Source organism: Poecilia reticulata, linkage group LG14 (genome assembly GCF_000633615.1).
Source record: "Poecilia reticulata strain Guanapo linkage group LG14, Guppy_female_1.0+MT, whole genome shotgun sequence".
In the NCBI taxonomy this organism is placed as follows: domain Eukaryota; kingdom Metazoa; phylum Chordata; class Actinopteri; order Cyprinodontiformes; family Poeciliidae; genus Poecilia; species Poecilia reticulata.
The window spans coordinates 17,494,076-17,513,923 of NC_024344.1; the positions used below are offsets into that span (position 1 = coordinate 17,494,076).

Below are 19,848 nucleotides of genomic sequence, written 5' to 3' on the forward strand. Positions count from 1 at the left end.
CCCAGGCACATTGTCACAATACCCAATCAATATCGGGACCAATACAGATATTACAGAACATCTGATTGGTGCATGCCCAGTCAAAATACATTTGAATGGATGTTAAAGGCACAAAAATTGCTCAATTGAATTAAAGTTGTAATCTGAAGAAAAAATAAACTCCTGTAAAACTCACAACCTTTTCCAATTTGATGCCATTTGTACAATATGTGCAAAAAATAAAATTTAGAAATCTAAACAAGCCATGTCCATTTTGCTTTTTTTTGTTGATCACATTAGATGTTTACCTAAATGTGTTTGATTGCACTCGTTTGTTTTGTTCTGCAGCAAAACAGAGTGGTGGGAGCCATGCAGCTGTACTCCGTTGAAAGAAAAGTTTCTCAGCCCATCGAAGGCCACGCTGCCAGCTTTGCCCAGTTCAAGATTGAAGGAAACGCGGAAGAGTCAACTTTGTTCTGCTTTGCTGTGAGGGGCCAAGCTGGAGGAAAGGTGATCATTTGCTCACCGTAGTCATATGTGCGAGAAATAAACAATGAAACGATAAATCTCATTAAGCTTTTTATTTTTTTTCCCCCTGCTTGTCCTAGCTGCACATCATTGAGGTGGGAACCCCACCAACTGGTAATCAGCCATTTCCAAAGAAAGCAGTGGATGTCTTCTTTCCTCCTGAAGCACAGAATGACTTTCCCGTCGCCATGCAGGTGTGTTTCATTGAGAACAGCGAAACGAGCATTACTTGACATGCCAGTTTCTGGTACAAATTCTTTTTTTTTTTTTTTTTTTCCCCCTGCTGTTTTGTTTCATTTGAAGGGAGATGGTTTAATTTTGCTTTCTTATGCAGATAAGTGCAAAGCACAATGTGGTTTTCCTCATTACCAAATACGGCTACATCCACCTGTACGACCTGGAGACTGGAACTTGCATCTACATGAACCGCATCAGTGGGGAGACCATCTTCGTCACGGCGCCACATGATGCCACCTCGGGCATTATTGGGGTCAACCGAAAGGGACAGGTAAACTTACCCACCGGTGACTGTCGTATTGATGTTGACCCAGAACACGGGCTCTCAGTCATATTAATGTGACTGTATATTTTTGCTGACTATCTACCGTTCATTATAATATATCAAACAATATATTATACACCCTTCATTTAATTAGCGGCGACGTAAACGAACGTTTGAAACGTTGTGTTATGGCATGGGCCTCTGAAAGAAGCTCTTGTTTTGTTTGCCATCATGAGGCAAGCTCAGACGCTGCCAGGAGGCGCTCTAAATAATCCATGAGCTAGTGTTTCACACACAGGGAGTGGAGAGGGTTGGATGTTGCCGTGTGTGTAAAGCAGAACCAGCGAGGAGAACTGGATCCTGCCAGCTGATTAATAATGTTCCATTCAGGCCACACACCACATGAATAATTGAGCAGAGGGAGGAAAGTTGATCTGAGTCGTGGCAGACATGCCTGCATGTAGGGGCAGTCGTGTATCTGTGTGTGCACTCGAGTCACGTGGACATGATGCACGGAGGCAGTGATCTGATAGGAAATAGGCCACTGCTTTGGCCTCTAGTGCTAACAGATGCATTGGTTAGCTTAGCAACAAAATCTGGTAATCTGACATCTTTAATGCAACGCTGCAGTGCTACATTCAATCTATACGGCTCTTTTACATTTAAGTGTCTTACTCATTCCTCATGCTTTTTTATTTTACGCATTAAGTCAAAGATTTTAGTACTGCTGGGAAAAGAATGAATAATGGATTATGAGAAATTGTTTTGCCAATTGAAGTTGGAAATCTTTATTGCTGTTTTTCTTTCCTGTATTTGACAGAGTTCAAAATGTTTAGCCTGCTCAGGAGTAACCGGTGTTTTTGAGCTCTACCCCTAAGAAAAAACTGGTAATCTAAGCAGCAGAAACCCAGATAAATCCCAGACGACTATAAAATAATGTGAAAAAGAATTGTGGTGAAAAGCAATAAAAATGCAGTGAGTAGTGAGAGAACATTTGAAATCCTATGAAATCATGAATAAGCTTAATAATGTTCGGCATCGAGTGCCCTCAGCCTTTCCTTCAGCCTCCTTACTGATTTTCCACCTCAGAATCTCCTGTTTTTCTGCCCCTCTTTGCTTTCAATATATTTCTGCTTTACTGTCAGTGAACGTCTTGTGCACTTGATACTACTGCTCATGTTACATTTGATACTTGCTGCTCTGTTGTGTATGTTCACTCTAGTATCTGTATTTTTTCCTCTCTGATGAGTAAAATACTTAATCAGTGGGGTATTTTATTCTTGTCTGACTGTTCCCACACAAACATTAGCTCCTGTTCAATCCTCTCTACCCCTTTGTTCCTGCTCCTTTAATTTGACATTTTCTTTCAGTTGCTTGGCCACTTCCAAAAAAACAAATTTAGATTAGACAATTGTTCCTGGTGATTTACAACACAGCTTATAAAGGGAAGGACACTGAGGTTTTAAGCTAAACAAAGTTATTCACATTTCACTTTTTTTCTTTTTTGTCTGAAGTTTCATTTTTGGTTTTCTTTATGGTAGAGGTATGACCTATGCTAATAACTCCAAAACAGTTTTCTTTTTTAGTTGTGCATTTCAGTGGACTTAAAAAAATCTTTTGACCCAGGTGCTGTCTGTCTGCGTGGAAGAAGAAAACATTATTCCATACATCAACAACGTGCTGCAGAATCCAGATCTCGCCCTCCGCCTGGCTGTCCGCAACAACCTGGCTGGAGCTGAGGAGCTCTTTGCACGCAAGTTCAACAATCTGTTTGCTGCTGGCAACTACTCTGAAGCTGCCAAAGTTGCTGCTAATGCACCAAAGGTATTTTTTATTTGTTCTTAAATTTGACTGCAATTATTCCAACGTTTCTTGTGCTAGCCCGCTGTTTTCATCTTGAGTTCCCGTCCGATTCCTTTATTTATTTTCCTCTCTCAGGGAATCCTTCGCACACCGGACACCATCCGCCGCTTCCAGAGCGTTCCCACTCAGCCGGGCCAGACCTCCCCGTTGCTGCAGTACTTTGGTATCCTGTTGGACCAGGGCCAGCTCAACAAGTTTGAGTCCCTGGAGCTTTGCAGACCCGTCCTCCAACAGGGACGAAAGCAGCTTCTGGAGAAGTGGCTGAAGGAAGACAAGGTACTTTAAGCGTTTAGCTCAGCCTGCTCTCACACACACAGGCGTTTCCTGCCACTTCCTGACTTGTTCTGTTTACACAAACGGCTAGCTTGTTTGCAAATGCATGAGATCATCTGATATTTAAGGAATTCATGTACTTCCCTTTAAAACAGGCTCCATCCTGGATTCCTCAACAGTAAATAAATGACTGCTTTGGAATTGAAATGGTTTTTCTTTAAATTTAATATCTTAATGGTTTTATATTTCTCCACATTTCCTCCGTTGCATTACAATGTTCTATAGAAATCCAATCTAACTTGGTATGTCACTGCTCATTTCAGTTGGAGTGTTCAGAGGAACTGGGCGATCTGGTGAAGGCGGTGGATCCGACCTTGGCCCTCAGCGTGTATCTGCGGGCGAATGTCCCCAACAAGGTCATTCAGTGCTTTGCAGAGACTGGTCAGTTCCCCAAAATCGTCTTGTATGCCAAAAAGGTACGAAATCTACCTTGGAGTCTAATTAAACCTGATGGATCAAAGTAAGGTTTTATTCTCATTGTATTTAAGGTTTGATTTGATGAGTATTTGTTTTTCGTTTTGAAGGTGGGCTACACCCCGGACTGGATCTTCCTGCTCAGGAACGTGATGCGCATCAACCCAGAGCAAGGCCTGCAGTTTGCACAGATGCTGGTCCAGGATGAAGAGCCATTAGCGGATATCACACAGGTCAGATGGAACTAGTTTTGCCATTTGCACATGAACATATCTGATCTTTAATCTTAACTTGACTTTGAAGTAGAGTGTACCATGTAATCGAGTAACGGTGCAGCAGTACAATTCGGCTATCCTGTAGTATAAAGGAAATGCACTACTTCCTTTACTTCCTACCTCTGCAGAATCTCTGCAACGCAAACACAAACTGCTGACTTGGCGTTCTGCGTTCCCTAAAGTGCTGTGCAGGCAGATGAAGAGTTTAGAAATAACTTGGTCATGGACACTTTACAGTGTTTTATATCCTGTCATAGTATGTTTGTCTACCTATTCTTTGGACACATGCAAAATATTTTCCAGATGAACACAAAATTATTTTTGGTTCTAAATCTGCTGCTATAATAAAATCTTGGGTAAACTATTTTGTCTTATGTTCTCTTTAAAATCCTTTATGCAGAGCAGGATTTTTTTTTTTTTTTTTAGTTTCTGAATCTCCTTGCTTGGTGAGATATGAAATGTTCTGAAATGGGCTCCAATATTGTCGTGGAAAAAATTAAGAGTTCTTAGCAGAGTTCATTCAACAAATATTCATAAAATGTGATGGTAAGGTGCTTGAAGGTTGACTGAAGTTGATTTTTTTTTTTTTTTTTTTTTTAAGATTTATTGTTAGAAATGCAATAGGAATGTTCCCTGAAGTTGATTTATTTATTTTTTTTAAGATTTATTGTTAGAAATGCAATAGGAATGTTCCCTGAAGTTGATCGTCTTGCAGCCCAGAGTTTGGTGACTGAGGTTGGCATGCATTTAAAACATTTCAAAGGACTTCCAGCAGTTTGTCCTACTAAACCCAGAGGCACACACTACTTTACAATCTCTGTTGAAATGTTCTCAATATTTAAATGGATAAAAATGCATTACCTTGTTTAATTAGTGGTAGTTACATATTTTTATCCATCTGTTCTTTTTTTTTTTTTTTTTTTTTTTTTTTTTTTTTTTTTTTTTTTAAGATCTCACCTTGTGTCTTTCTGCTCAGATTGTGGACGTTTTCATGGAGTACAACCTGATCCAGCAGTGCACCTCTTTCCTCCTCGACGCTTTAAAGAACAACAGACCGTCAGAAGGGCCGCTGCAGACTCGCCTGTTGGAGATGAACCTCATGCACGCCCCACAGGTGGACCAGTGTTTATACTTTGTAAAAAAAAAAAAAAAAAAAAATGCTAGGACACCATACAAAAATGTTTTTGTTCTAACTTTTCTGTTGTGCCTGCAGGTTGCTGATGCTATCCTGGGTAACCAGATGTTCACACACTATGACCGCGCTCACATCGCCCAGCTGTGCGAGAAGGCTGGTCTTCTTCAAAGGGCTCTGGAGCACTACACAGACCTGTATGACATAAAGCGTGCTGTGGTGCACACACACCTCCTCAACCCTGAGGTAGAATTCTTTCTTTCTGTCTGTTGGGTTTTTTTTTTTTTTTTTTTTATCTTTGTATGAACAAAACAAACAAATCCTCTACTACTCCAGTGGCTGGTGAACTTCTTTGGCTCCCTGTCAGTGGAAGATTCAATGGAGTGCCTCAGGGCCATGCTCTCAGCTAACATCCGCCAGAACCTGCAGATCTGCGTCCAGGTGGCGTCCAAGTACCATGAACAGCTCTCCACTCAGTCTCTCACTGAGCTCTTTGAGTCCTTCAAGAGCTTCGAAGGTGAGAACCCGGGCTGATGGCATCCTGTACCGTTACCATCTGCACGCCGTGATTCACTTAGTAAAACATTCAATTTCTTTCACTTTCAGATCTTAACCTATTTTAGTGAGTAGTAGTTCCTCTGTTTCATGCAAATCTTTAAAACCTGCCTCCATCACCTGTAATCGGCATGAGTAGGACAATAGACTCAGTCACACCAGATGAGATCATGGTTGCTCATTTTTATGCTGGTGTCCGATGTATTTAGTGCTTGTAGTCATGGATGCCGTTTATGGACTTAAATTGCCTTTGTGTCCCTCAGGTTTGTTCTACTTCCTGGGCTCCATTGTAAACTTCAGTCAGGATGCCGAAGTCCACTTCAAGTACATCCAAGCTGCCTGCAAGACGGGCCAAATTAAAGAGGTGGAGAGGATCTGCAGAGAGAGCAACTGCTACGACCCGGAGCGCGTCAAGAACTTCCTCAAGGTGAAGTTGTTGTTTTTTTTACATGTTTTATTTGCATCCATTTTTTATTTTAAATTGTGCGTTAAACAGTCCTGCACACATACATTATAGCTCCACAGGTTAATGATCAGTGTGAACGAACTGGCTCTAAGCAGTTTGCTAGCATCTCTTCTAAATCCTGATGGTGGTGAATTTTCTTTCTCTGCTTTTCTGCTTTGAAATGGCAGGACATGTATCAGGTAAACCTTCCTTTCACCCTTCTCCACCGTACAGGATCCTGATTTGTTTTCCTTTCTCCTTGTGCCTCTTCTCTTGAAACATGGAAATGAAACCTGCCTTTGTATGGAGGCGTATATTTGTATACGCCACATTCCATACACTATATAAATGCAGTATAAGTTATGTAGTGCTAGTCAGTCGGTTGTGCTGTAATTGCAGTCGCTTGTAGCTAGCTAGCAACCTGTGCTTTTGAGTTTTTGAAATCTAACACGTTTTAAGAAAACTAGCACGAAAGGATAAACCCTGTGCTATCAGGTTGGAGTGAATGGAGTTATAGAAGTTGTTGTTCATGTTACAACCTTACTAAAATCTCCCCTTTCAATTTGTGACGCACAGGAAGCCAAACTCACCGACCAGCTGCCGCTCATCATCGTCTGTGATCGCTTTGACTTTGTCCACGACCTCGTCCTCTACCTGTACAGAAACAACTTGCAGAAATACATCGAAATTTATGTCCAGAAGGTGAGAACCACGGCAGCGACGTTTTACCAGCAGCCACAATCCTTGTTTGAGATGCTTACTGTGGGGTTTGTGTGGCAGGTGAACCCCAGCCGTCTCCCAGTCGTCGTCGGCGGCCTCCTGGACGTGGACTGCTCTGAGGACGTCATCAAGAGTCTGATCCTGGTCGTCAGAGGACAGTTCTCCACAGATGAGCTGGTTGCAGAGGTGGAGAAGAGGAACAGGTGCTCTAACGATGCACACATTAGTTTTCTTTACTTGACTCTAAAGATGATTAAAGGAATTCCATGAAGTTATTAGAAGTGGTTCACTTTTTTTTTTGTTTTTTTTTTAAACCAGGTAAAGCAAAAACTATCGCACTTGAGTTTTGGGTAGAACATGTATACAAACAACGGTGTTTTTATCTTTAATGTAAAATGTATATATTCCATATTATACTCTTGATGTTGTTCTATTTGTCCCAGACTGAAGCTGCTGCTGCCCTGGCTGGAGTCCCGCATCCATGAAGGCTGTGAAGAGCCTGCTACCCACAACGCTCTGGCAAAGATCTACATCGACAGCAACAACAACCCGGAACGCTTCCTGCGTGAAAACCCGTTCTACGACAGCCGTGTGGTGGGAAAGTACTGCGAGAAGAGAGACCCTCACCTAGCCTGCGTGGCCTATGAGCGGGGACAGTGCGACCAGGAGCTCATCAACGTGAGGATTCATTTCATTCATTCTTATCCTGTATCCACACTTTTCTTTTTTTTTTTTTACATCGGACATAAATGTTAATTTTCTTTTCTCCCATCAGGTTTGCAATGAGAACTCTCTGTTCAAGAGCCTGTCTCGCTACCTAGTGAGACGCAAAGACGCTGAGCTGTGGGCCAGCGTGTTGCTGGAGAGCAACCCCTACAGACGGCCACTCATCGACCAGGTAGAGTCTGAAGACCTGACTGTAAAACTTCCTTCCTACCTTCTCCTGGTGCTTCTCTCAGACTGCCTTGTTTCTATCCTCAGGTGGTCCAGACGGCTCTGTCAGAAACCCAGGACCCTGAGGAGGTTTCGGTCACCGTCAAAGCCTTCATGACTGCTGACCTGCCCAACGAGCTCATTGAGCTGCTGGAGAAAATCGTGTTGGACAACTCTGTCTTCAGTGAACACAGGTAGGATGTTCTACACCTCAACTGTTAGCCAGGATGTCCACACATCCTTAGAAATTCATGTATATAAAATTAAGGTCTTAAGATGTCTTAAATTAATTAATAAAATGCAATTTGGCCTTAAATACACTAACTACAGGTCCTAAATTTTGTTATGGTGGAACCTTTTAATCTCATATTCAATGCAGTTTTTTTTCTCGCAGGGCTTTTCCTTCAGGCAAGTTTGAGTTGATGTCTTTATTGGGTTATTTAACTCAAAGCATTTGAGGCTACGAGTGACTAGCTGCTAATACACCCTTGATAGCTAAATAGATTTTTATGTCCGTAGTGGATAAGGGCAAGTTTAGCACCAATTTCATACTTTGTGCAGTTGTCACAATAAAAGTCTTAAATTTCCTCATAGTGGTCTTAAATTTGAGTTGGTGAAACCTGCAGAAACCCTGTGATCTCACTGCTTTCAGATTTACTTGACCCAAAAAAGTACTAATTGTTTTTTTTTTCCCTCTCTCTGTTCAGGAATCTGCAGAACCTGCTGATCCTGACCGCAATCAAAGCCGACCACACGCGTGTGATGGAATACATTAGCAGGCTGGACAACTACGACGCTCCTGATATCGCAAACATCGCCATCAGCAATGAGCTTTTCGAGGAGGCGTTTGCCATCTTTAAGAAGTTTGACGTTAACACCTCAGCCGTGCAGGTCCGTGTTCTTGAAATCGCATAAATGTTTGCCTTATTAACCAAGGGAGGCTTAATTTCTTTTTCTTTGTTCCCCTCCTCCTCAGGTGCTCATTGAGCACATCGGCAACCTGGACCGGGCCTATGAGTTTGCAGAACGCTGCAACGAGCCTGCTGTGTGGAGCCAGTTGGCCAAGGCTCAGCTCCAGAAGGAGCTGGTTAAAGAAGCCATTGATTCCTACATCAAAGCCGACGACCCGTCTGCGTACATGGAGGTGGTCCAGGCAGCTGATAAGAGCGGTAAGGAAGATCATCTAGAATAAGTAGTCTCACAGAAGCAGCCATGTTAGAACAACCGTTCACTTTCCAGCAGGACAATAAGCCTTTTTTTTTTTTTTTTTTTGGGATTAACTTGGCCTATGTAAATATTAATGTTTCCAGGTAACTGGGAGGATCTCGTCAAGTTCCTCCAGATGGCTCGCAAGAAGGCCCGTGAGTCCTACGTGGAGACCGAGCTGATCTTCGCCTTGGCCAAAACCAACCGCCTGGCTGAACTCGAGGAGTTCATCAACGGACCCAACAACGCTCACATCCAGCAGGTCGCCCTCGCTCCGACGCATGGCAGTCTCCCTTCTTTGCCCGATCCACATTTAAACCCCGCATCTTTACACCTTTGTCTTTCAGGTCGGCGACCGCTGCTACGACGAGAAAATGTACGAAGCGGCCAAACTGCTTTACAACAATGTCTCCAACTTCGGCCGCCTGGCTTCCACTCTGGTGCACCTGGGAGAGTATCAAGCTGCCGTGGACGGAGCCCGCAAGGCCAACAGCACCCGCACCTGGAGGGAGGTGTGCTTCGCCTGCGTGGACGGCCAGGAGTTCAGACTGGCCCAGATGTGCGGCCTCCACATAGTGGTGCATGCTGACGAGCTGGAGGAGCTCATCAACTACTACCAGGTGGGTGACATCACACTTATTTAATCTTTATTATGAAAGTGTCCTTATTAGAGATGCACTGATACGATATTATCATCAGCCATGTTTGACCAAAGTAGTCAACCTATCTTTTTGTCACATCTCCCTCAGGATCGCGGCTACTTTGAGGAGTTGATCACCATGTTGGAGGCGGCGCTGGGCCTGGAGCGCGCTCACATGGGCATGTTCACAGAGCTGGCCATCCTGTACTCAAAGTTCAAACCCCAGAAGATGAGGGAGCACCTGGAGCTGTTCTGGTCCCGAGTTAACATCCCAAAGGTGCTGAGAGCGGCAGAGCAGGCGCACCTTTGGGCCGAGCTGGTCTTCCTGTACGACAAGTACGAGGAGTTCGACAACGCCATCATCACCATGATGAATCACCCAACAGACGCCTGGAAGGAGGGCCAGTTCAAAGACATCATCACCAAAGTACGGCTTAGTCGGATTGAGAAATGTCTACATTTTAGTCGTCTTGGAGTGGATTTTCTAAAATCCTTTCAATCATCATGTGTAGGTGGCCAACGTAGAGCTGTACTACAAAGCCGTCCAGTTCTACCTGGAGTTCAAGCCTTTGTTACTGAATGATTTGCTGATGGTGCTCTCCCCTAGACTGGATCACTCTCGTGCTGTAAACTACTTCACTAAGGTACTCTGACGCTGATAAACACTCAAAGGTCCAGCTGTTTGAGTTATATTTGCCATCAATATTGAACACGTGTGTGTTTTCAGGTGAAACAGCTGCCTCTGGTGAAACCTTACCTCCGCTCAGTACAGAACCACAACAACAAATCTGTCAACGAAGCACTTAACAACCTCTTCATCACAGAGGAGGACTATCAGGTGAGTTCAACTGACATCACCCTGTGATTTCTGTTTTTTTTATTTGACTCTTAAACTCTACTTGCTGCTCGTTTCAGGCTCTGAGGACGTCAATAGATGCCTATGACAACTTTGACAACATCTCGCTGGCCCAGCGCCTGGAGAAACACGAGCTGATTGAGTTCAGAAGAATCGCCGCCTACCTCTTCAAAGGCAACAACCGCTGGAAGCAGAGCGTGGAGCTGTGCAAGAAGGACAAGCTCTACAAGGTGCTGCTTCTGCTCTTTCTTCCTGGAACCCTTATACTGACTGTTGGTTTAAAAAAAAAAACGGCTGCAGCTGATCTAGAACGCTGCTGCTTACGTTCTGACTAAAACCAGGAAGATGAAGCACGTTATCCCACATTTAAGGTCCCTACACTGCCTCTCTGTAGCTCAAAGAATAGACTTTAAAATACTGTTGCTAGTTTATAAATCACTGAATGACTTGATGAAGATCTGCTGTCATATCAACCCTCCAGACCACTTGGGTGTTCTGGTCTGCATCTCCAGAACCAAACATAAAGAGCCGTTTAGTTTTGATGCTCCTTTAATCTGGAACGAACTTCCAGAAAACTGCGTAACCAAAACACGGAGTTTCTACAAGCCGAGGCTAAAAACCCACCCGTTTAGAGTTGCCTTTGATTCATAACTGGGACGATGATGATACAAATAAACTTAGTGAGCTTTTCCACGTCGTCTCTCTGATAGGACGCCATGCAGTATGCGTCGGAGTCCAAAGACGTGGAGCTGGCGGAGGAGCTGCTGGCCTGGTTCCTGCAGGAAAACAAGAGGGAGTGTTTCGCCGCCTGCCTTTTCTCCTGCTACGACCTGCTGCGGCCCGACGTGGTGCTGGAGACCTCCTGGAGGCACAACATCATGGACTTTTCTATGCCATACTTCATTCAGGTCATGAGGGAGTACCTCTCCAAGGTATGAGGGAAGACCTGTGCATTTATCTAATGCAGTTTAAAAAAAAAGATGCACCAATTGGATCAGGTGCTCAGAGTGGGGCAATTTAACTTTGATGCGCTCTGATCCAGTACTGGTAGGTCAAGAACAAATTTGTTTTTTTCTAAAATGCATTAAGACAAAACTCCCATGTTTTTTTTTTTGTTTTTTTTTTTGTTGCTAAATTTTATTTGATTAAAATTTGCTAAATCTGTCTAAAGGTTAGAATTAGCAGATGAGGCCATAAAAAATAAAATCCTGACTGGTGCATCTCTTTAACATGTCAGAACCGCTGTCTTTGAATGAAAGGCAATACTTAATCCTGCTCTCCTGTGCCACGCCTTTTCCCCTCACAGGTTGAAGCGGTTAAGGAAAAGGTGAAAGCTGAACACGGTTTTTGCTCGGGAGATTGCAGCCCTTAGTGTGCATGGTTTTAGCTTTAACATGTTACATCATCGCCTAGGGTTAGTCACTGCAGTGTTTGAAGAAATGTTTCGGTCGCAGAAGAAAACCTCAGAACTGTAGTGGAGTGCATAAGAAAAAGGGCAGGATGTAATTCTGCTTTCTTGAAAATTCACTTTAACAGTTTATCTATTTAAGGTGTGTTTTTTAACTCTAGAAAGCCTAAAAAGAGTTTTTCTCCCAGTGAGCTAGTGGGAGGTTTTAACATTGGTCTACTGCTAACTAGGACGCATGTCTTGTTGAAACGTAGCAGTAGACAGTTGGAAGCACCTGGACAGCTGGCCTCGCCACACTGCAGCATTGATATGAGCAGCAGTGTGTCTCACCCAGCATGGTACTGCCTCCAGTGACGGCCAGCATCTGTTAATGGGCATGGACCAACTGAATGTGGATGTGAAGATGTTTAGTGGATCGTACTGCTTGTGCTGCTGCTGCTCGTCCTCTTAGGACACGTTTTGCTTTTTGCTGCATCTGACTTGCTGCTTGAAGATTTTTTTTTTATTATTTTTTTTTTTTTTCTGACAAATTTGTTCCTGTGTGTGTGAAGCAGTTTGGAAAATATTTTGACTGTGGTGGTGGTTGGACATCTGTACTTGGTGTTTTATCCACCAGAAAAGGAGACTGGCACAGACTCTTAGAAGCTTTGCTGTTAAAGTTGAACAAAAATGCATGACAATAGGCTCTACTTCACCAATTTCTCCCCCATTTCACCAAGAGTTTGAACTATTGTATACCAATTTCTTTGTTACATTGCGTAATAATGGGAAAACTGTTCACACTCTGTGCTATATTTCTGCAGACAAAAAGTCTGTGGATATTTTAAGCAAAGTCATTTGAGTCATAACGTAATATTGAAGGTTACACTTTGTGTCTACATGACTGTTAGAATCCTTCACTATGAGCTTATCGGTATTTAACACCGAATCTGAGAACCAATCTAAAAATTGAGACAGCCTGGAGGACAATACAAATTATCTAAAATATTTGCTTTGTATTGACTCATTTTCCCATTTCTAGCATGTCGGCTTTTTTTTTTATGAATATGCAAAGCATTTAGACTTGGCACTAAATGTTTATTTCTCTGCAATGCAGGTCGACAAGCTTGAAACTTCAGAATCCCTAAGAAAAGAGGAGGAGCAGGCAACAGAGACGCAACCCATCGTCTACGGTAACGGCTGTGACCCCTGTCGACGCGAGCGCCTTACTCAACTCCTGCTAGTCTTTGTTATCCAGGATTTTCAATTAAAATTCAGGCTTTTCCCCAGGAAACCTAGAAAGACTGGTGGTCTCCCAGCAGCCCACTGTGTTTGTTTTAGAAATATTAAGATACAAAAATTCAGAGATGCACGAGCAGGCATCATGATTTAAACCTAGCTTAATATGTCCTTATTGTTACTGGTGAATTAAAAACGCTGTTTAAAGTCAACAAATGACACTTGGCCTGGTGGGGCAAGTAAAGCCTGGTGGCCTGCCAGGCTTTTAATACATTGGGGGGAAACCCTGAAATTTAAAATAAAACAAGTTAGAGTAAAAAAAAAAGATGGATAGTATGTAGTAAATTGAACTGGTTTAGATAAGAGATTTGTTTTGTTTTCCAGGAACACCTCAGCTGATGCTGACAGCAGGCCCCAGCGTCCCCGTGGCCCCACAGCAAGCTTACGGCTACGGCTACCAGGCCCCTGCAGGCTACACTCAGCCAGCAGCTCAGCCAGGCTTCGGCTACGGCATGTGAAGACCCCCCCCCACCCCCGCCTGTCCACGTCCAGGCTCCATCCAGCTCCCAACAGTCCTTCACCACACCTTTATTATCGCCTCTCTGCCCTCTAGTAGGAGCGGGGAGATGATGCTGACAAACTATTACTTTTTTTTTTTTTTTTTTTTTTTGAAACTGTCATGAAGGACTCAAGTTTTTTTTTTTTTTTTTCAGTTTGTCAAAGATTAAATCAGATTAATTTCCTCACATTCCGTATTGACTAGATTAATTTTCTTGTATTTTATTTGAATGGGGACATGGTTAATGTACAATGGGTGGGCTTGTGAGGAGAGCCATTTCTCTTCTCTCAGATTTATGGTCTGTTGTGAAGCGTCTGATTTTTGCACTCTATAGTGAGAAGATAATGTAGAACCTTTTTCCTGTCGTGTGAGCAGCTTCGTTTTTGTCCCACTGTACAATGCGTTGAATTGTAGTATATTCAGACACCAAAACTTGCTTTGTGTTTGTTTGTTTTTTTTGTTTGTTTTTTCCTTGCAACATCAGACTGCTGCTTTCACGACCATAATCCTGAAACACTACGTTTTACTGGTCCCCCATGCTCTCTCTCCAGGGCTGTTTGGTTGAAGAAAATCTAAGACTATTTTACATACGATGTACAGGAAAGTTTGATTCTTTCCAGAAAAAGCCTATGCAGAAGTCTCTAAACTCGGTTCTTCTCAGAAAACATTTCCATGTGCTTTAACACGGGACCATTCTGCAGACCTGTGTGTGTGACTAACATGCCCCTGTCCTACTCTGCTTTGCATCAGTTTGGTCACTGTTGCCGATTGTGCAGGAGACTTTTTTTTTTTTTTTTTCTTTTGCTCCACACTTTCTTGTGTCCCTTTGTGGTGTTGCATTTAATGTTTTCAGTTGACCTACTCATCCAAATCTGAAACTGTCAAAACGTTGGGGGGGTTTGACATTTTTACTAAAGGCTTGCTTGTATACAGAAAAATCAATCATTAACTCCTTATATTCTTATCTAAATTACCTTAGATTTAAATTGTGCACTTACGATACTTGATTGTGCATAATCAGGATCATAATGAATGAAACAGCGGTTTTGTTTCCACTTAAAAAAAATAAAAGGCTTTGTTTGTCAAGAGAGGTGTCCTGCTTTCTTTTTTAGTTTTTCTAACCAGTGTGTTTCCTTTCGTAGCTAATATTTGGTGTGATTCTAGCAATGTGCTCATGAACCCAAACTAGGGATTACTTGCATCTGATTATTGCCTTATAATACTCTTGGTTTACTATGAGTTTCAAATATAGATGATTCTGGCTTGCAGTTTATAAAAACCTAAAAATCATTGTGCATTGTTGAGCTACTGGAAACTTTGTTCAGTATTTTATTCAAAGTTTGCATGAATTACTTCATTGATGTGGCATGGAGGAAATCAGCCTGGCGTGTGCAGGAAGTCCACGTTGCTTTGATAGCGGCGTTGTTGGGTTTGGTGTTGCATTTTATATTTTAGATCCCCCGCCCCAGTACACTATAGGTTCTCCTTAAGGTTCTGGTCAAACCGTTATAGTGACCAATGGAGGACATTTTCATGGTCACTCGTAGTTTTTGGTGCCTTGATAGTGTGGACAGGTGCCAAGTCTTGCTGGAAAATGATCATTGTGATAAAGCTAATCGGTAGGAAGAAGCAGGAAGTGCTCTAAAATGTCTAGATCAGTGGTTCTTAACCTTTTTGAGGTACCGAACCCACCAGTTTCATATGTGCGTTCACTGAACCCTTCTGCAATGATGAATATGATTCCCCCCCCCAAATTCAAGACATAGGGGTGACCTAGAGGCTAGTTGGGTCACCCCAATCAATCAAATATTATTTGTATAGCACATTTCAGCAGCAAGGCATTTCAAAGTGCTTTACATAATTAAAATAAAAACTGCATGTGTTGAGTTGTAGGCTACTTTAACGGTTTCTCCCTTTGCTGTTAAGCACAGCACGAAATTAATATTTACATGCAAGTTTGATCACCAAGTCTTAAAAGGTAGAGTCTCTGAGAACAGTTTTTCAAAATAGTGTTTTCAGCAAAGTTGAGCTGACTGTCTAGGAACGACCCAAGGTATTTAAAATCTGCCACAGTTTCAACAGGTTGGCCATGGAGAGAAACTGGAACCACTTTAAGGTATTTATATTATCTTAGTTGTGTTACCACAACTAAGATAATACTTAACTCCAATAATCGTGCATGGTTACAGTGTATCGTGAATAACCAGCTTCTTCATAATTGACCTTTTTGTGGTTCGCCGTTTCTATGGAAGCTAGCAATTTTCCTGATATTTTTAGATCATTTTCGTATTGCTCTTGTATCATTTTCTGATGAATGAGTTTTCATCTCCAAGACATTCTTAAAAATTAACAGAAACGCTTGATATGTATCACCGCTTAATGAGTTTAACTTTAGAAATTACGGTAATAACGCTAATCCTAGGATGGCGCACAAAAAATTTCCTCCATCTACCTCCATAAAAATATATAGGGATCTGGTGCCCTCTGCTGGTACATTTGGGAATGTACTGGAAGTAAAAAATAGGCTGTCACCTTAATCTCAAAGCTTTGATTTCATGTCACTGTAGGCAAAATGAATAAATTGTTTAGGTAAAGCCATTTATATCTCCTCTGGATTTTTGCTTGGAGTTGATCAGATTCTTTTCCCGGTGGCCCAAATAATCTCCGATAGTTTATAGAGGTTTCTTATTTTATTTTCAGTAGTAAGACTCAACCAATGTTGTGCAACCATTATCCAAATAGCCATTCTTGCCCTAATTCTACCCTGTTAAAACTCGTTATAAGCCACAAATGTTACATGACAGAAAAAAAAAAGACAATTTATAATCTTTGAAAAATATCCTCAGCCTCATGTCTGCATTGGTATCGGATCTGCATCGGTGCGACTTTGGCAAGACAAATGACTGTATGCTGAGCCCATTATTTTGTTTATTTAACAAACATCTGTAATCACATCCTGTTGTAGAAACGACATTCAATGCCAGTACTGACTTCACCGTCTACATTCAGAACGACTCAAACGTCGAAAACTATGATCAGAAACAAAACTAATCGATTCTTACACTTTCTGCTTTACTCAGAGAAGTGCTGCGTAAAAAGTATCTTCAGCACAGATCATTATTTGAATTCATAACAGTTTTGATGAAATCTTGTCCTAAAAATGAATATTTATATATATGCACAAAACTTTAGTAGAGCTTCAAGTCTCCGGTGACGCTGTCCACCAGCGTGGCCGGCCCGGGGCCGATGCCCAGCACGGTGCGAGAACCGGGTGCGATTTGAGTCCTTCCTGCGTCCTGGATGAGGCTGACGGTGAGTCCCACCTCCCTGGCCCGGCCCAGCAGGTTTATCAGGGTGTCCTCGTCTGGCGCCTTCACCACCACCTTCGGCTGGCCGCAGTACTCCCACTGCCTGAGCAGCTCGGGGCTCCTGCGCTGAACCTGCTTGTAAGCGCTCACTGCGGCGTGGGAGCACTGGGCCGCCACCTTCCCTTTGCCCATCTTCAGGTCGTTCCGGACCACCAGCACCATCTTGAACTCCCCGCCTTCTCCCATCACGCTGTCCTTGTCGGCGCCGTTCTCCTCCGACTTCGCCGGGCTCTTGGACGCGGGGCCGAGGCGGGTCCGCAGGTGCCAGCCCAGGAAGAGTCCGCAGCCCAGACCGGCGGCGGCGACGCCCAGGGGACCGTAGAGCGCATCCATGTTCAGCCTGCAGACAGTTACAGAAACGCGCTCAGGTTTACGTTGCATTCAGGGCCCAAACAGCTACGCTCCAGGGGTTCCAGGTCACACTGTGTGACCTGGACAAGTCTCCCGTTTCCTGTTGGACAGTAAATAAATCAATCCTTTATTTATCTGATAAAATTAAATGCTTCAATTCTACTCCAGATACTACATTCCTTAATAATCATGTATAAAGAAAATCGTTTTGGCATCGAGACTGCTCATGTCTGTTTTGTAAGAGTTTGAAGACATCATATGAAGCGTGTGCTAATTTTTCTAATCAAAATGTGCTGTTGGATGCCTTGGGTCAGAGGTCAGGAGAGCTCTGTGAGGTTCAGGAACCAGTTTGAAGGGATGAAAAACAGATAGCTGATAAACTTTGGTCCTGCTTCCTTGAGTAAAATGTTTCAGTATGAAAAATGAACACATCTATTGTTCGTACCCTGGGAAAGAGTGCAGGGAGGACATCTCAGACAGTGGACAGATTCATCCCTTGGTCTTGGTAAATACCTGCATGGTCTCTAGCTGCAAACAGCAACACGTCATTACGGGCTGTTTGAAATTGAGTCCACCTCTAAACGGTACGTTAGAACGTCAGAACACATCAGGCAGTAGAAACGCACCTTAACGTGAAAGTAACTGAGCTAAAACAGCTCAGATCAGCTGTTTTAGGGTCTTCTGTATTTTTGTGTTTTTCTAAGGTAATTTATTTCTTCTTTGTGGCTTTGATTTCTGTTGATTATGATGAGCTGTTGGTGTGATGTTATGCACTTGATTGTTCGAATAAAACTCTGGTCGATTGTGAAGTTGAACAGTGACTGTGGTCTTTAAGGTTTCACTTTTACACACGACATTAACGGAGCTGCATAACAACGAGCAGCAGGTAGAAAATATCTCGTTTCTCAACATGTTCCAGGTCATAAACTAGAATACTTTGTTTCTTCAAACCTGAACTAGTTTGTTCTACACCAACAGAAAACTAAACAGCTCGGGGTAAACGCTGCCAAACTATCATGACTGAAGGTGAAATGTATTGAGTGATTTTTCGTGGTTTATTATTTCCACTTGCAGACTCTGTTAATGAATGGGGTTCGTCCCAGTTAGATAACTACAGCTCTCGTCGATTCGGTTCATTTCAGACTTGATAACACAGAGCAGCCCACTTATTAAGGATTGGATTAGTCCATGAATGAACAAGCACCTCCTGATCTGGAGGCTGAAACAGAAACTAGCCGTGCTAGTTAGCCAACTAGTTAGCTTCCAGACTACATACACCGGAACGCCTCTGACGTATTTCGTCTTTACAAAGATTCAAAACGTTAACTGTAAGTCGAACTTATTTACATAGAAAATGTTTCATACCTGAAACTCTATGAGCGGAACTGAAAGCATGGAAGAAGTTGCATCGTGCGGATTCTTCTTCTGGAGTTTAGCAGGAGCTGACTTCCCCCATGCTGCCCCCTTCTGCTCATAGCTTCTTCTTCTTCTTCTTCTTGGTTTTACTGGCGGTTGGTAACAAACTGTTAGCATTACCGTCACTTACTGCCATGTATCTCTCTATATCAGGGGTGAAGGTAAGGGGGTACGGCAGGGTACTGCGTACCCCTAAAAGATTTCGTGGGGGTACTCAGTACCTGCAATCTTTTGTAGTGTTGTTTTAGCTGCTGCTCCATATATAAAACTGCCATAATCAATTATTGATCTCATAAGAGCCCTATATATGTTTAGTAATGACTCTTTATCTGCACCCCAGTTATTTCCAGTCACAGCCTTTAGTACATTTTTAACTTTCTTACATTTAGTTTCTAAGTTTTCTATATGTGTTTTCCATGTATAAGAACTATCCAAGATATAGTCCTAGATATTTAAATTCTTTAACCTTTTCTAAAGGCTGTCCGTATAATGTTATTGTTCCTGTATCGATATTTCTTTTATTTGTAACAACCATAAAACAAGACTTGCTTGCTGATAATTTAAAACCCCATTCATACGACCATTTTTCCACTTTATTAATTGCTTTTTAAATTTTTTCCTACTACATTATTTTACATTTTTTCCCCTCATCCATATGGCCSCATCATCTGCATACAATGCAGAGTTTATACTTTTATCAGTATCAGAAAAAATATAATTAATCATTATATTAAATAATATTGGACTAATTGCACTACCTTGAGGTATCCCATTCTCCACATTAAACTCTTTTGAATAATCGTTCCCAATTTTCACTCTTATTTTTCTATCCAGCAAAAAATTTGCCAAACAATTATACATCTTTCCACTAATCCCCATCTGATTGATTTTTATGAGTAGTCCTTCTCTCCACAGTGAATCATATGCTTTTTCTATATCAAAAAATACTATAATCATTATCTCCTTCATTTTTAAAGCTTTCTCTATATCATTACATACTCTGGTTAGAGCATCCATTGTTGATCTCCCTGTTCTAAAGCCGCACTGGTATCCATCTACTAGTTTCTTATGCTCAAGAACGTATCCTAATCTACTGACTATTATTTTCTCCATCCATTTACTTGCACCCTTGTCCCTTAATGGGGTC

General features: G+C 42.3%; 2 protein-coding genes across 5 annotated transcripts in view; one reads left to right on the forward strand and one right to left on the reverse strand.

The window, feature by feature from the left end:
* Positions 1-14,652, forward strand: part of cltca (clathrin, heavy chain a (Hc)) — a 28,990-nt gene extending 14,338 nt beyond the window's left edge. For 2 of the 4 annotated variants that reach the window (XM_008428175.2, XM_008428177.2), the window contains 28 exons: positions 328-489; positions 588-701; positions 842-1,015; positions 2,636-2,833; positions 2,948-3,148; positions 3,469-3,621; positions 3,730-3,852; positions 4,871-5,008; positions 5,108-5,272; positions 5,363-5,543; positions 5,845-6,008; positions 6,603-6,728; positions 6,807-6,949; positions 7,190-7,424; positions 7,522-7,644; positions 7,728-7,873; positions 8,387-8,570; positions 8,656-8,848; positions 8,990-9,147; positions 9,233-9,505; positions 9,635-9,952; positions 10,038-10,169; positions 10,253-10,363; positions 10,441-10,611; positions 11,092-11,313; positions 11,688-11,708; positions 12,886-12,961; positions 13,392-14,652. In XM_008428175.2, the coding sequence (XP_008426397.1) occupies positions 328-489; positions 588-701; positions 842-1,015; positions 2,636-2,833; positions 2,948-3,148; positions 3,469-3,621; positions 3,730-3,852; positions 4,871-5,008; positions 5,108-5,272; positions 5,363-5,543; positions 5,845-6,008; positions 6,603-6,728; positions 6,807-6,949; positions 7,190-7,424; positions 7,522-7,644; positions 7,728-7,873; positions 8,387-8,570; positions 8,656-8,848; positions 8,990-9,147; positions 9,233-9,505; positions 9,635-9,952; positions 10,038-10,169; positions 10,253-10,363; positions 10,441-10,611; positions 11,092-11,313; positions 11,688-11,708; positions 12,886-12,961; positions 13,392-13,525 (4,539 nt within the window). In that variant the 3' untranslated portion in view covers positions 13,526-14,652. The remainder of the gene's footprint in view (positions 1-327; positions 490-587; positions 702-841; positions 1,016-2,635; positions 2,834-2,947; positions 3,149-3,468; positions 3,622-3,729; positions 3,853-4,870; positions 5,009-5,107; positions 5,273-5,362; positions 5,544-5,844; positions 6,009-6,602; positions 6,729-6,806; positions 6,950-7,189; positions 7,425-7,521; positions 7,645-7,727; positions 7,874-8,386; positions 8,571-8,655; positions 8,849-8,989; positions 9,148-9,232; positions 9,506-9,634; positions 9,953-10,037; positions 10,170-10,252; positions 10,364-10,440; positions 10,612-11,091; positions 11,314-11,687; positions 11,709-12,885; positions 12,962-13,391) is intronic. The other 2 variants (XM_008428178.2, XM_008428179.2) reach the window with 1 other exon arrangement.
* A 1,822-nt stretch (positions 14,653-16,474) lies between these two features.
* ptrh2 (peptidyl-tRNA hydrolase 2) lies at positions 16,475-18,793 on the reverse strand. The gene is made up of 2 exons (XM_008428180.2): positions 18,651-18,793; positions 16,475-17,274 (listed from the first exon to the last, which is right to left on the reverse strand). Exon 2 carries the CDS (start codon positions 17,265-17,267, stop codon positions 16,755-16,757), a length of 513 nt encoding a protein of 170 aa, XP_008426402.1. The 5' UTR covers positions 17,268-17,274; positions 18,651-18,793; the 3' UTR covers positions 16,475-16,754.
* Positions 18,794-19,848: the final 1,055 nt, after the last annotated feature.

Coding starts and splice junctions, on each gene's coding strand:
- ptrh2 (XM_008428180.2), bottom strand. CDS start 17,267: ATGGATGCGCTCTACGGTCCCCTGGGCGTCGCCGCCGCCGGTCTGGGC.